General features: G+C 35.7%; 1 protein-coding gene across 2 annotated transcripts in view; it reads right to left on the bottom strand.

Annotated features, from left to right (window-relative positions):
* Positions 1-17,543, bottom strand: part of LOC136043052 (transmembrane protein 242-like) — a 93,139-nt gene that overhangs the window by 35,954 nt on the left and 39,642 nt on the right. For both annotated transcript variants that reach the window (XM_065727957.1, XM_065727958.1), the window contains exon 3: positions 7,241-7,479. In XM_065727957.1, the coding sequence (XP_065584029.1) occupies positions 7,241-7,479 (239 nt within the window). The remainder of the gene's footprint in view (positions 1-7,240; positions 7,480-17,543) is intronic.

Below are 17,543 nucleotides of genomic sequence, written 5' to 3' on the forward strand. Positions count from 1 at the left end.
TTTTAGAGTTTCGGTTACTATTGAGCCGGATCGCTCCTTACTACAGTCGTTACCACGAATTGCTTGATAGGTAATTTGACAGCCTGCACTCATGAAGCGTGTTTCAATATAATTTGGCATACCCATCCCGAAAATTATATGAAAATGTCTCCTTGATACCCTTTGCAGTAGAATCAAAAGTAGTGGTAGAAATAGTAGGGGTAGTATATATATAGCACCTTTTGTTCAGTTCATTTCCCTTTAAACGCAAAAAAAGTTTCAGCTTAACAGTCTAAGGTGTTCCTAAGATATAGCTGTTACAGCCTTTTAATAACCTACATCCACATAGTGTGTATCGGTTTAGTTCTCTATTTTCTTCAACATTCCCTGTAATTCCCTGTAATGTTTCACTGTAATAATCTTAGCTTTAGTAGTACTTCTAGTCATCGTAGTGGCAGTTGTAGCAGTAGCAGTCATAGTAGTAGTAGTTTAAGTAGGAGTAGTAGCATTAGCGTTATTGGTTGTTGAAGTATATACATTTTGCCTTGTTAAACATCCTTCTTAATATGTTCTGAAATTTCCAACTTAATACCCTAGACCATTACTGGGATACTGCTGGTACACTCCTTTGATAACCTGCTTGTACAAAGTACGTTTTTATCGACATCCTCCAAAGCATTCACTGAAAGTTCCAACTTTCCATTCTTGGCCTCAGTAATAGTAGTCGTAGCAATAATAGTAATAAGTAACAGAAGTACCAGCAGTAGTAGCCGTAGCAGTATGTATAGAGGGATCCCTGAGAGTTTCACCCCAATATTCCTTCACCTTGGTAGAAGTAGTAGTCGTACCAGTCATGATAGTAGCAATAGCGTCAACACATACACACACACGCGAACACACACACGCACACACACACACACACACACGCGAACACACACACGCACACACACACACACACACAAAAAAAAATCATAACCAAGATCAATCATAGAACAAAATAACAAATAACTATGGATTGACAGTCTAATATACATATATTGATATTTATTCCTTAAAGTCTAAGTATTCTTTGATTTAATAAAGTTGAAAAAGAGACAACATCTAAAATGTATTTTGTTTTCAGTAAAGTGATGGTAATTTGATGGCCTGCACACATAAATCTTGTTTCAATTTAATTTGGCATACCCCTCCACAACATTCTATGAAAATGTCTCCTTGATACCCTTAGCAGTAGTATCAGAAGTAGTAGTAGAAACAGTGGGGGTAGTATACATATAGTACCTTTAGGTCAGTTCATCTACCTTAAAACGCAATAAAAGTTTCAAGTTAACACTTTAAACTGTTCCTGAGATATCGTTTTAACGACCTTTTAATAAACTGCATTCACATACTGCGTATCAGTTTAGTTCACTATTTTCTTCAACATTCCCTAAAAGTTTCACTAAAATGCCCTTAGCTTTAGTAGTACTGTAGTAGTCGACGTAGTAGTAGTTGTAGCAGTAGCAGTCATAGTAGTAGTAGTTGAAGTAGGAGTAGTAGTAGTAGTGTTATTAGTCGTAGCAGTATATACATTTTGCCTAGTAAAATGTCCCACTTAATATGTTCCCATGACCATCCCTGGGGTACTGCGTATACGCTCCTTTGATAACCTGCTTGTACAGAGTTTGATCATCCCCCTGATCATTCCTTTAAATTTCCAACTTAATACACGTAGTAATTCTTGAGTTTCTTCCTTTTGACAACTAGTATGCCTATAACAAGATTTGATTTAGTTCAACTTTACCCTCAACATTCTCTGAAAGCTCCACTTGAATACCATTTGTCTTTTTGAACACTAAAGGTCAAACATGTCCTCTTTCCCGAAAACAAATACTATGTATATACAATGAAAAAATTGCGTTTAGAGTCCTTGTTCTAAGGGCTGTGGGGGGATGACAGCGTTAATATCCCCAGAGACATGGTTACTGGACCTTTCAACTATGCACAACAAAATGTAAATCTCATAAGTTTTATTGGATGTGTTTAGAGAATTAATGAGCTTGGGAGGGGGCTGATTGCCCTCCAATTTCTTTTGACTCTTAAAATGGAAATTGGAACTTATATAGCTTTTCGCTTAATTGACCTCCCTCCCCCCAAAAAACATTCCCTAAGATTTTCACCTTAATACCCTTAGCCTGATTAGTTACAGTAATCGCAGTAACGACATAGTGCCTTTTGCTCAGTTCAAAATCTACCACAACATACCCTGAAAGTTCCAACTTAATACTGCGATCCGTTCCTAAGATATAGCAGTTACACCCTTTTGACAGTCTTTGTGCTCATAGTTTGTTTGGATTTAGTTCAACATTCACTAAAACACCCCTTGAAAGCTTCATCTTAAAATCCTTAGCTTCAGTAGTACCAATAGTGGTAGTAGTAGGAGCAGCGTTAATAGCAGTATACACAAAGCACCTTTGGTTTTTTTTTTAACATGCCCCTCAACACACCCCAAGGTTTCAATTTAATACCATAAACCATCCATGAGGCATTGCTGACGCGTCCTCTTGACAACTTGTATGCGCATAGTGTGCTTTGATTTAGTTCGACGTTGTTTCAACATTTCCAAAATTTTTACCTTAGGACCTTTAGCTATAGTAGCAGTAGTGCCAATAGGAATAGTAGAAGCAGTAGCAGTAGAATTAGTAGTGGCCTTACCTTTAGTGGCAGTATTAATAGTAGTAGTTGTAACAGTAGTAGTAGTAGTAGGATGCAAATTTTGCCACTTGTTTAGTCCAACATCCGCCAAAAAAAAAAAACACTAAGTTTCAACTTTACACACCAGGTCGTTCCTAAGATATCGCTAATATGCCCTTTTGACAACCTGGACCCAGTCGGCCTGTTGAAATTCAGTTCAACTCCCTCTTCAGTATTTTCTGAAAATTTCACATTCACGCTTAGCCATAGCTGTAATAGTAGTCACAATAGCAGTAGTAGGAGTACTAGTAGCACTAGTTGCAAGACTAGTAGCGGTATTAACGGTAAAAACACTAGCACTCGTAGCAGCAGTAGCGTGAACATATTCCCTTTTGGTCAATTGAACGGGCTATCCCCTTCTCCTGTTACCACCGCTCATCATGCTATAAGTTTTAGTGTTCTTTCGAAAGCATATATGAAATATAGTTAAAAGGGAAATTGCGTATCTTCTATTTACGATAGCCTTTTAGAGCATCTGAATAGAAAACTGTATTGTTTAAAGGAAAATCCACTTCAATAAGCTTTTTTGTTCTTAAGGCATTATAAAAAGTTATGTTTATCATATTCCAATTGCCTTTGTTTCAACAGTCATTCTTCAAGCATTGGGGACAAAAATTCAGGCATTAGCGTAAAGAGCAGGAGTTGCGGGGCAGCCTCCCTCATACATTGAACAATCTCTGTTCGCTTTAAGTTTCAATGTCGCTCTTTGCTATCATTTAAGAAAAAAATTACTGAATAATTTTTAGAACCGTGGTAGTAGCAATCGTGGTGGGATTAGTCATGGTAGAGGCGTTCTTCATAATAATATTGGGTTTCCATATTACAAAATTAACCACAGGCTTGTAATTAACAGCATAACTGAATTCATAAAAGCTTTGCGTCGAACATCTATGCGAAATTTAAGATAGTTTCTTCAGCTTTAGTTAGTTTGTTTGTTTTGTTTTTTAAAAGAGGGTGTAAAAAAGTTTTGCTGTAATTTTTGGGGAGTCAGCTGAAGGTTTGTCAAGTTTAAAAAACTATGAGAGCCAGTTAACGCGCGGCACAGATGGTGGAAGTGTCAAATGTGTCGCGAGTAAGTGCCACATCTAGAAGTACATCAGGTGGTAGAAACTATGTAACCCCTCGATGTTGACCTATTTTTACTGTAGTAAAACACACCTCTGCATAAAAACAAAACTGAAAAAATACGAATAGATGCAAACGAAGGAGCACCCACTTTTCGCTACCTGGTGTACATCTCGGAACGCTGCGTGTATCGCAAAGCTCCGCCACGCTTGCCACAGGTTCTGCGACCTTCTGTAAGTTTCCCCCGTACTTCGCAGATTTTAACCACGCTTAGAACAACACGACCTGGTATATGCGATTTTTGAATGTGAACGCCCCCCTCGGATGCAAAACCCTATTTTATGTCTTCTTGAGCTATTCAATTTTGCAACCAAACCACTCAATTCCGAGCTAGAATAGGAAAATAATTCCGCAAAGCAAGATTAGAATATAGGAAGGTACAGTAATGACGGTGGTCAAATATGGCTCTGAAGCATGGGCGCTCCGAAAAGCGGACAAAGATTTACTAGATATTTTCCAGAGAAATTGACAACGAATTGCTCTGGGTACCCGGCTGACTGACCGTATTTTAAACAGTAGACTGTACGAAAGGTGTGGTTCAATCCCGCTTTCTAGGGCTATAATGACAGATAGGTTGAGATGGCTAGGGCACGTTCTGCGGATGAAGGATGACAGATTGCCGAAGATTGTCCTTTTCGGCACATAATCTAGGGCTAAACGGAAAGCAGGTCGTACGCGTCTGGGGGGGAGGATGTCATAAAGAAAGATTTGAAGGAAATGAGAGCTTTCTGGGAGGGTGTAAAGAGGAAGGCTTTGAATAGATTGGGGTGGAGGAGGGACGTGCGTAGCTGTGTTGGAATCAGGCAACTTGATGCTGCGGTGAGTTTTTAGTAGTAGTCGTAGTAGTAGTAGCAATTCCAAGCTATTAGTCACCTAAACTTAGTGTCATTAACAACCCTGGACATTTCGTCAGATTTTCATTTATCATTGCAGAAAAAACGAAAGTTACAAGAAAACATTCAACCCTTTTTACACAGTATTTAGTTCATTCACGTCCTTCCTCTCAACGCTCAATATTCATCTAGGACGAGAGAGAAGAGAATACAAAAACGTGCTATAATCTTGGCTGTATTCACTTAATAGTCAACTTTATTGAGCTGGCTTGATTAGAGATTTCCCCAAGTAATGCAAGCAAGATTATGAACAGGAGCTAAGAAGGACTTTTTCTGCCAATATACATTATGAATAGAAGAGGAGCTTCTAACAAGTTGCATAGTAATGCCAAGGGTAATGCTTGAAACCAACAGAATGATTATAAGAAATCCAGAATAAGATGCATAGCCTACTTACATAGAACAAAGAAACGAGCATTTAGGATTGATCGAAGACGAACTGAAATTTATTGCGGAAATTTTGTCAGATACGACACAAGGAACAAACAAAGTAAGGTCACTTCAGATAATATATGCAACATTGCATATAATTTGGAGGCATGGTGTCCCGAAAATTGGGCCCGGGAATGGCAAAGACCTTTTTTATTCAGCACAAAACTTTTATCTTTTAGACTTTCAGACAAAGGGACCCCAGTGTACCCATATGCTCCCATGCAAAGATAACTTAATACACAATACACAAACTAGAAGTAAAAGTTAAGGCACAAATGAAAAACCAAATATATACAAATATTGGTTCAAATGAAAAATGGACCAAAAAAGCGCTAACATAGCCTATTCTTTATTTCTGAGCAAACTGAAACTTAAAACCGCAAGTCCATGGGCGAAGCGAGTCTTAAAGCTGAAGAATAGTTTCATTTAGGGGGCAAAGTTCCCTCTCAAGAAATCAGGCCCAAAAAAGAACTAAATAATATTCGTTTCTACTCACTTGAAACTTTCAAGGGTCGTTCAAGCTGCAAGTGAGCCACATTCTTTTGTTGAAAGGGGGAAGGTACTTATGGATCCGGAAATCGGCAGACAGATTATATATCCTTGATCAGTTTTAAGCTTATAGCGTATGTCCGTGGAACAACGGGAGCCTAACATATAAAAACGTGTTGGGCCAGATAGGGCTCAAGAAAATAGCCCATTTTTTTCAAATGTAGATCAGCAAAATCACAGATATTTTCTAGTTGAATTTAAAGTGACATGTAGGCAAGGTCAACAGAACTGTAACGGAAATTAAAAAGAAAAAAAAAGACTATTTCTAGTTGCGGTGTCAGAAAACAGGTGCAATATTTTCGGCGTCTCTTATGGCCTAGTCCCCCCGACATAGTACACGGCGTTTATGGTAGAACGTGACTTGTCCTTTATATATGCTTAAAATTAGCTTCTTTTAAATGAAAACTATAAAAATCTCCATCGGTGCAAAAACAACACAAGGTCAAGATTTGGTAACACGAATTCACGAATGATAGCAATAACGATTCTGAGCACAATCCATAGTAATAGGTGCGATGCTTACAATTTGATATGATTATTCATTTCAATATCTGGTCGTTACAAGGTTGAATATGATGACTTCATTTTTCTCGTTTTACGTTGTAAATGCTAGGACACTGAACTTCTCTCGTTGAAAAGAAGGAAAGTTTTTTTTTCACAAAACAACTTTAATTTATTTTTAGTTTATTCGCCGAGCAACTTTGCATATTTGTACCGACAAATCATTCTGTGATATTGACAATCAAATTGAATTCTACTGTGCTCCGAAAATATTTAGCAAATACATTTATCTTCACCAAATTTTATTATAAACATTCCAAGTATTTGTGACTTAATTCATATGACAATGTTTTTTTCTGAAATTAAGGTGCTAAACGAGCCTTCCCAAAGTCGTGACCAATCTAGATTCAATTTCACACCGGAAAATCGCAAAACGCCAATTTTTAAAAAAACTGAAGTGCCGTTTTTGTTAAAAAGTTTGCAAAACAATGAATATATGGCACAATTATTGTTTGTTTTAATAAGACAATACATGGCTCATTATTTTACTTTAAAAAACCTTTTTTTAGATTAGTCCACAGAACAAAAAACTATTTCTTTGACTAAAAATATTTGTAATAATAATATTTTTGGCATATTTAAAAATCATATTTATTTCTGTCAGTATTTTTTCCACAGTTCTCTTTCGTTATAAAAAACAGGGAAAATAGGTAGAAAAATCGAATTTTCAAAACCCAAATTGGCAATACTTAAAGCAATCTATTAACTTTTCAATGAAGCTAAAATGCCACTTCAGGCATTAGGGGGGTTTGATGGGGGCAATTACCGAACTTTTACTTAGGGTAATTCTCGTTTATCGATGAAAGAGATAGTTAAAATGACGCCAAATATAAATAGGATTAAGTTGATCGATGCCACCCTTGGTGCTCCATTTAAAACCATAGGAGTGCAAGTCGACCATTGATATCTCCTGCTCACCTCCCCTGTATCTACTCTTTATTTGACAATACATTGACCCATTTACTTACGTTTGAAGCTCCAACTACTTTCCAAATCCCATAGAAAATGATACTGCAACCAGAAACAGCTAACAAAGAACCCCAGCCAAGTGCTCTGAGGGCAATAGATGCGCCTGTTTCAGATAATGTGTGAGTAGGGACCAAGCCCTTTCCAAAAAATTCAGGATCTCTCTTTTTCGATAAGGCAAGCGCCGATCCAAATCCAAAGAGTACTGAAGCGCCACCAACACCGGCCAAAAATACAGTCGCTAGAAATGCAAAGGATATTGTAGGGAAAAGGGGCGATCTTTATCTTTAATATGTTTAGAAATAAATGAAAATGCTAGCACTAAGAAAATATATTTCGCAGAATTAATCTGCCTAAAAAAAAAAACACAGAAAAACAAAGATATTCATTTTAGAATACAGTTGCTAGAAATGCAAAGGATATTGTAGGAAAAAGGGCCGATCTTTATCTTTAATATGTTTAGAAATAAATGAAAAATGCTAGTACTAAGACAATATATTTCGCAGAATTAATCTGCCTAAAAAAAACAACAACAAAAAAAACAAAGATGAAAATTTTTAAATACAGTTGCTAGAAATGCTAAGGATATTGTAGGGAAAAGGGACAATCTTGATCTTTAATATGTTTAGAAATAAATGAAAATGCAAGCAGTAAGAAAACAATTTTCGAAAAATTCATCTGCCACCCAAAAAAAGAAAAAAAAAGAAAAAATATACCTTTTACAAGGGTTACTGACAATACTCTAAGCCGTTTTAAAGATATTGCTGGTATTTGAGACAATCAACATTCTTAAACCTTTTGACAACCAGCATGCATACAGTGTACTTAGATTTAGTTCAGATACCCAGCAGTAACAGCAGTAGCAGTAGCAGCAATAGTGTGTATAAACTGCTTTTTGGTAAGTTAAAAAAAAAAAAATCATACCCTCAAAATTTCAATTTAATACTCTAACTGTTCCTAAGATACAGAAAAAAGGGAAACAGAACTAGAATAACAGAAGGATTTTGATATGGAAATGCAGACACCTTTTCTGGGCTTTTCAGTCTAGGTGGCGACCAAAAGGAGCTATGCCTAAAAAGTTATTATTTTTCTGGCCTCCAAGGTCTCGGCTTGGCTAGAGAAATTGGTCTCAAATATTATTTTTATTCAAAGGCAAATTTTAAGCTATTCTATTAAGTTGGAATTTACATTGTAGATAACAAAGCGCAGACCGAAAGGAGATTATACAGTCTGAATATTTTCTATCAGCCGTGACCAAAATTAGCAAGAGACTTCAAATATCTTTTATTTTGAAAAGTTCAGAAAATCAGGTTAAAATAACTTTCTTATACTATTTCACTATGGAATATTAAGGGTATCCGAACTCACTTATTAGTAGCCTACCTTAGAAAAAATTCTGAATATTCTGAAAAGACTTCGTATAGAGTTCCAGTATTTGAAACCAGTTTAAAAGTATCAACAAAACATTACTCAGTGCAAGTTTTATTGGTAATTTATCTTAAGTATTAATCATCAGCACTTTTAAATTTTGGAACACTTCTGAAGTCAAACATCGCAGCTCCACGAGCAAAGCGGAACTACGGGGAACAGCATCAGAAAACGGTTAAAAGAAAAACAAACGCCCGAAAAAACTGCTGGAAGAGTTAAAAGACTTGATAATGATAAATATAGTTTCATTAACTTCTAACAAAAAAATCGAATGAATTAAAAGAGGGACATTTACAAATTAAACGGAACAGAAAATACCTGTACATGAGGATGGCTGCCCCTCTTCTACTACCCAACTGTACACTAGAGATGATGGTTTTACTGCGAGTAGTTTAGAGTACAATATGCGTAGCCAGCTGGTAATTCCAGTGTGTTACTACCGACTGCCGTTCAAAACATCTGCCAATTATTGTATTGCTCAACACAAATGTAAATTAATGATAAAAAAGGAATTAAATTACGTAAGATTACTTTTGCTGTATAGCATTCGTTCCTGAAGCTCTGAAAAACTTCCCCTCCAGCGTAGAGAGAGGAGGATTTAGGGTTGGTAGCAATACTCGCATAGGCCTACAGGATTATTTCTGTTCGTTTAAACTTTATTGGCTCTCTTTGCTTTCATCAGAAAAATACTAATTTTTTTTTTTTTTTTTTTTTTTTTTTTTTTTTTTTTTTTTTTTTTTTTTTTTTTTTTTTTTTTTTTTTAATAGCCAACATAAAGCACAGAGTGCTTAAGCAACCCTAGGTATCCTAAAGTAAAGAACAGTTTCGAAGAACAAACAAATCTTTACTACTTGTAAGTTTACACCTTCTTTAGGATAAGAGTTTTGAGTCTGTTTAGGCTTTGTAGTAACTCTTTAAGAAAAGTCATTATAAATGAACACAGCTAGGAGAGAGGAAGGACAAGATAGTTCATTCAGAGGGCGTTTCGGGTCTGTTCCCTTGAAACACAATTATCCAAATTATATTTCCCCTTTAAATATTGAAAAAAAGGCCTTTCCTACACACAAGTTATATGATTTAAATTAATTTATCTAGATAATAAATTACATTCGTTTAAATTCATACAAGTATCTTACATATGAACTCCAAATTATAAGGCTTCTCATAAGGATTCTTTCTCCGATGTAATATCATCTATAATTAGGATTCTTCTCAAAGAAGAATCCCTAACAATATTAGTTACACTTCCTCAATTCGGATTCCAATATACTATCAGATCCTCCCCGCCAAAACTTATTAGTTACCAAAGAAACAGTTCGAGACCAATTAGTAAAGAAAAGGAAAACAGTTTGGACAACTATAAAAAAAACAAAAACGTTTTCCAACTTTGGAACTTGAATAGCCTTGATTAATTGGTAGATTGAAAAGACTTGTTTTCCAAGAAGGTTGAAGCTTAGTTCTTCTATTAAATCTGAGATCTGTTTCACGGGATTTAAGTGCCATGGGCTCTAGAGGAAAATGTTTAAGCTTAAAAGGGAAAATGCGTCAAAGATTTCAAGAATACAAGTAAACTGTTCTTAAAAGAAATAAGAGAAGAGTTCAAAGCGAAATACCTTTATTTTCTTCTTTAGAAGTCACATATTCGATAAAATAATTGGATCTTTTTTTTCAAATATGAACCATCTCGAGCTTTAACTACATGAAGTCATATTTTATTTTCTTGGGAGGCATACTTTTCTTGGCATACCTCTACTTCTACTCATGGACGTCACTGGCGAGTGGCGAACTGAGGTGACCCCCTAACTACACTATCTTCTTCCGAAGATAAAGTAATGTCAGATTTGTTTGATAGGTCGTCAATACTGACACCAATTCTTGATTTGATTTTTAGCAGGGTGGACCATAGTCAATGCAATAGTGTCTACTTAGTAAAGATTGATACCTCTCCCAAGTAATATTTATTCATTTTAATTTTTCCTCGGCCCCTTCGTAGCAAAAGGGAGGCATTAAAGACATGGATGGGGCTGATTCGATCAAAATTAATAGTACTGGTGTCCTTTTTATGGCACTTGATATCTACCAAGTGACATATATAGCGATCGCAAATTCTATTGGTCTGTCTGTTTGTCCCGGTTTTGCTAGTTTAGGCAATTACAGGTAAGCTAGGACGATGAAATGTGGCAGGCGTATCAGGAACCAGACCAGATTAAATTAGAAACTTTCGTTTTTCTCCAATTCGATCATCTGAGGGGGGGGGGTTAAATAGGAAAAATTAGAAAAAATGAGGTATTTTTAACTTAAGAACGGGTGATCGGATCAATTTGATGTTTGGAAGTATATCGTGTCTCAAAGCTCTTATTTTAAATACTGACCGGATCCCGTGACATTCCGGGAGAGTCGGGCGGAAACCTAAAATCTTGTAAAACGCTTAGAGTGGAGGGATCGGGATGAAACTTGGTGGGAAAAATAAGCACAAAGTCCTAGATACGTGATTGACGTAACCGGAACGGATCCGCTATCTTTGGGGAAGTTGGGGAGGGTAATTCTAGTAATTCTGAAAAATTAGAAAAAATTGGATATTTTTAACTTACGAAGGAATGATCGGATATTAATGAAATTCCATATTTAGAAGGACATCGTAACTCAGATATCCTATTTTAGATCCCGACTGGATCCAGTGTCATTGGGGGGAGAGGGGACCGAAAATCTTGGAAAACGCTTAAAGCGGAGAGATCAGGATGAAACTTGGTGGGAAGAATAGACACAAGTCCAAGATACGTGACTGACATAACCGGACCGGATCCGCTCTCTTTGGTGAATTTGGGGGGGGGGGAGTGATTCGGAAAAATAAAAAAATGAGGCATTTTGAACTTACGAATGGGTGATCAGATTTTAATGAATTTTGATATTTAGAAGGACCTTGTGCTTTAGAACTCTCATTTTAAACACTGACCAGATCAGGTGACATTGGGGGGAGTTGGAGGGGGAAACCGGGATGCTTGGAAAACGTGAAAATCGGGGTATCTTAAGAATGGTTGATCGGATCTTAATGAAACTTGATATATAGAAGAATCTTATGTCTTCAATGCTCCATTTTCAATTCAAATCGGATCCGGAGACATAGAGGGTTGGAGGGGGAAGCAGAAATCTTGGAAACCGGAAATCTTGGAAAACGCTTAAAGTGGAGAGACAGGGATGAAACTTGATGGGAAAAATAAGCACAAGTTATAGATACGTGATTGGCATAATTGGAACGGATCCGTTCTCTTTGGGGGAGATGGGGTTGTTAATTTGGAAAAATTAGAAAAAATGAGGTATTTTTAACTTAAGTACGGGTGACCGGATCTTAATGAAATTTGATATTTAGATGGAACTCACGTCTCAGAGTTTTATTTCAAATCCGGATCAGATTTGTTGACATTGGAGGGAGTTGGAGGGGGAAACCGGAAATCTTGGAAAACACTTAAAGTGGAGAGATCTGGATAAAACCTGTTGGGTAGCCTTGGCGAGTGTGGTGCTTCTGACTTGAAATTGACTTGATAAAGTCGTTTTCCCCGATTCGACCATCTGGGGGACTGAAGGGAGGGGAAAAATTAGAAAAATTGAGGTATTTTTAACTTACAAGTTGGTGAAAGGATCTAAATGAATTTTGATATTTAGAAGGACTTCGTGACTCAGAGCTCAAAATTTTTGTGTGGCGATGGAGGCCCAAATTTAAGCCAAAAAACCTTTTGTATCTGATCAGTTGAAACCAAAATCCACAAGTCCTTGGACCAATGATACTTAAAGTAAAATGAAAGTTTATTTGGCTTAAGGCAAGGACCCCCGAAAAATACGTATTAAAAGGCCTTTGAACTTTACATTCCGGTCAGTTTGAAAATTTCAGGAGCCGTTCACTGGGTCAAGAAGATCTTAAGTTTTTAGCGGGGGAGTATGAAGGTCTTAGGAGACCCCAACAACTTGTGCCTATAATCATTTTGAAATTTAATTTCGTAAATATTTGGGACCATGTATGGAAAAAGTTCCAAAACTGTCAGCAGCAGAAATTGACAGAATTCCAAAAGCTGCCAACACTTTAGCAGCATAACTTGTTTTTGACAGCTTTTCTTTGAGCAAAAGCATTTTTATATGTTAAAATGGTATTTTCAGACAAAACCTCCCAACAAATTTTAAAACTGCCAAATGTCATTGCTACTTCGCCACCCCACTTTTTGCATGGAGGCTTGGGACAAGGGGACTCTAATGTAAACACAAAATTAGGTTGTCGAACAGAGCTCTCAAAACTAGGCCCTTACATCTGATTAAATAAAAAAAACTAGTTTTTTTAACTGTAAGTAAGGAGCGACATTAAAACTTAAAACGAACAGAAATTACTCCGTATATGAAATGGGTTGTCCCCTCCGCAGTCCCACGCTCTTTACGCTAAAGTTTGACTCTTTGCCACAATTCTACTTTTTAAAACAACTAAAAACTTTAGCGTAAAGAGCGTGGGACTGCGGAGGGGACAACCCATTTCATATACGGAGTAATTTCTGTTCGTTTTAAGTTTTAATGTCGCTCCTTACTTTCAGTTAAAAAAACTGGTTTTTTTTTATTTAATTTCTGAACGTTTTTGAATTAATGCATGTTTGATTTTGGCTCTCCGCACATAAATTATTGAAATGAAATTAGTATATTAATTTTTTTTTGGCTAAATGGCTTTCTCTTAGTTTTGATCAGACGATTTTGAGAAATAAGGGGTGGGGAAGGAGGCCTAGCTGCCCTCCAATTTTTCGGTTACTTAAAAAGGCTACTAGAACTTTTATTATTCAACGAACGTTTTTATTAGTAAAAAATATACGTAACTTAAGAATTAACTTACGTAACAAACTTTTATATTTTTATATTTTTATTAAGTGTACGAGGGGGTTTGTAACCTCGTTAATAACTCGCTCTTTACATTAAATCGTAAGTTTTGTTCCAATTCTTAAAAATGACCCCTGAATCAAATAGGCCGTAGAATAAATAGTTGAAATCACTAAAAATATTTTAGCATAAAGAGCGAGGTATTTATCTCCTCCTAAATACCTCGCTCTTTATGCTAAAGTATTTTTAGAACCCTTCATATGCGTAATAATCTCTGTTTGTTTTAAATTTCAATGCTATTCCTTACTTTCATTTGAAAAAAGTTTTCATGTTTATTTTTTCATTGTTTTTTTTTATAGTAATGCTAGAAAATCCTGCGCCCTTTTCATTGAATTTTTCCCCCATGGCATATTTCTCCAAGGAAAGATCCTCCCACATAGCCCCCTCCCTCAACCCTACCCCCAAAACCAAAAAAATCCCCCTGAAAACGTCTCTACACTTCCCAATAACCATTATTATATGTAAACACTGGTTGAAGTTTGTAACTTGCAACCCCTCCCCCAGGGACTGTGGGGGAGTAAGTCATCCCCAAAAACATAGTTATTAAGATTTTTGACTATGCCAAACAAAATGGCTATCTCAAAATTTTGATCCGTTGACTTTGGGAAAAAAATGAGCGTGGGAGGGGGCCTAGATGCCCTCCAATTTTTTTGGTCACTTAAAAAGGGCACCAAAACTTTTCATTTCCGTTAGAATGAGCCCTCTTGCGACATTCTAGGACCACTTGGTCGATACGATGACCCCTGGGAAAAAAAAAAAAAAAAAAAACAAACAAATAAACACGCACCCGTGATTTGTCTTCTGGCAAAAAATGCAAAATTCCACATTTTTGTAGATAGGAGCTTGAAACTTCTACAGTAGGGTTCTCTGATACGCTGAATCTGATGGTGTCATTTTCGTTAAGATCCTACTACTTTTAGGGGGTGTTTCCCCCTATTTTCCTAAATAAGGCAAATTTTCTCAGGCTCGTAACTTTTGATGGCTAAGACTAAACTTGATGAAACTTATATATTTAAAATCAGCATTAAAATGCGATTCTTTTGATGTAGCTATTTATATCAAAATTCAATTTTTTAGAGTTTTGGTTACTATTGAGCCGGATCGCTCCTTACTACAGTTCGTTACCACGAACTGTTTGAAAACTCAAATGCAGAAAAAAGCGAGTTTAAGCTACATTTTGCTGTATCAATTCGTGACACCCGAAAATATGTTCAGATAGTTCATCTCTTTTCGTCATGAATCCTTCGCGGCATTTAGCCTGAGTCAGGGGGGGGGGACTCAAGGAATAGAAAAATTGTGAAAAAAAAAAATACTTTGCAATAATGCGCGAAACAAGTTATTTCGGTTCATTTTTCTCTAATTGGCTCAAAACTTACAGGAGATTGTAGACTGACCTAAACAGACCACGGGATGAACAAAAAATTTGAAAAACACTAGATTATATCAACTGGTGACCTCTCGAAATGGGTCAAAACTTGTTTTTTTTCTGATCAACTTTAGGCTTGAAAAGCATGTAAACTGAGTTGAGAAACCCCAGTTTACACTGGGAGAATGAGGACAAGCAATCACCGAAGAAAAATTTGGTTGTATTTGTTCGCTACAGGACTAATTCATTGCTTTTTGTCGAAAGCTTGAAACTTACAACATTCATAGACAGCAATTCATAGACAACATTCATAGACATTTAACATTCATAGACAGGTCGAAAAAAACACCAACAAAGAGAAAATAAATATTGGAAAGATGAATGTTCAATAGTAGTGATTCATGAAGTCCAAATTTTCTTTTGAAGATATCGAAACAGAACATTTTTTTTAACAACCTATACATACATTTATTTAGATATACGTCATAACAAATGAATGGAAATCAGCTGGTAAATTATTTACTGATTTGCTGATCCACATTAACACCAAAAAACTAAACAAAGTGCTGAAAAAATTCCCAAAATTAAAAAATACTGTTAGGTATAAATTTCCTATACTTTTATTTGAAATGGAATCGAGAGGAAATAAATTTGCAAAGTAGCGACAAACTAAAATAGTGAAATTAAATGTAACATATATAGGCCTGTTTATTTTAAGTGTTTAATGTATGTTTAGAGTATGTCCAACTGTTTGATAATTTTTATTGGCTAGATGTCCCATTTTTAATTAATCCTTTGGCAAATTAGAGTTACACTTGAGTTAGCTTTCGAAGCATTATTCATGCTATTACAGTGCAGTGTTTAAGCCCAGTTGAAACGTGCGCTCTTCTGGAAAACTCTCTAGTTTTGGGAAGCTCTTGGTTCCTTTGTATGCACATACAGGACTTAAATACAGTTACATGCGTCTTCTTCTTTCTAATGCAATTACTCACTTTGATATTTATCGTTAGCAGCATAATTGTGGCAAATCAGGGAAATTTTTTTTGTAACACTTTGTGATTCTCACAGTAAAAAAGTCGTTCATCGCAAAAATGAGAGTTGCTTTCACGTAAAAATTTTGGTTGTTAATTAGAAAAAATATGAATTCAGAGGGTAACATGTTTTAAGGATTAGCATGGTTAATATTAGGATAGAACCTTCACACATTTTCTAGCTACAGAAATTTACAAAAAAAATGTATTATAAAAAAACACATTTAAAACTTTTATAAAATGTAATGTCTGTATATAAATTTTGTATGTGAGCAGTTCGTAGACACGTAGATTCAACTCATCTCTAAGTTAAAATGTATTTCCTTTAATTTTACGTTATCTTCTTGAAATCAAAAACGCAATTAGCTTCTGCTTTTTTTGTCATAATTACACCATTTGATTTGAGACTACATTTAACATATTACTTTAAATGGCTGCATATATTTCTTTGTCTTTCGATCTTACTTTTAATCCGTTATAACTCTTGTTGTCGCATATCTTCTAACCGCGTATTTCTTTTTTCTTCACTTTCGTTTCTGACATATAGTAATTCACGCTGCCACTTCTGTTCTAACTGCATACGCTGCCACTTCTGTTCTAACTGCATATCTTTTGGTTCTTCACTTTCATTTTTGAATCTTTATAATTCCCGTTAACACTTATCTTCTAACTGCATAATATTTTATTCTTCACTTCCGCTTTTTACTGGTCGTAGTTCTCGCTGCCGCTTATCTTCTAGCCGCACATTTCTTTGTTCTTCACTTTCATTGTGACTTGTTGTAAATGTTGTTCTTGCCAGTTTTCTAACAGCATATTTGTTATTCATTTCCGTTTATACTCCAGAAGTATAAACTTCTGTTTTACTTCTAGAGTTTTACTCCGTAAAAACTCCAGAAGTTTTTTTTTCAATTCCCTTTGCCTTAGCTGCTGAGATTGGCTTTGTAATATTTGATTCCTTTGTAAACAGACTCATTAACTTTGGTATTTCATATTTAGCTTTGTCCCTTTTGTAGTTTTGTATCCGTCATAAATACTAAAAACAATACGACCCCTTCCGAGGAGGATGACGTAATCTTTAAATATATACAAATATGACGCAACTCATATGAATTTTTTTCAAATATTAAGGTTCTTAACGACTTTTCTCGAACTTGTGACCTATCTAGATCGTTATTTCATATCAGAAAAACCCAGGATGCCAATTTAACCTCCAAAAAAATACGGAGCAGTTTTCGAGAAAAAATTATACATATATAAATAAATATACAATTGCTAATGAGCCATGGCTAATTAGAGTAAAGCCAAGACAGAAAATCTCTTTGAGAAGCAAAGCTGGCATAATTATTTCTAGAATTGTATAAAAATGATTTATTTCACTTGCTGATAGATAGTCTATCATCCATCCTAGGGCAGAACTAATGTAGATACGCATAGAGTAAGGGTAATTCATATATTTTATCAGTTCTGTGAGCCATTTCAAGATAACTGGATACCCCAAATAAAAGGTTTTCAAATATTTCAAAGGCAAATCCACTGGAGTCCAATGATAACTGAATTTAAATCAACTTGGTCGAA

This window comes from Artemia franciscana, unplaced genomic scaffold, assembly GCF_032884065.1.
Source record: "Artemia franciscana unplaced genomic scaffold, ASM3288406v1 Scaffold_289, whole genome shotgun sequence".
Taxonomy (NCBI): Eukaryota; Metazoa; Arthropoda; class Branchiopoda; order Anostraca; family Artemiidae; genus Artemia; species Artemia franciscana.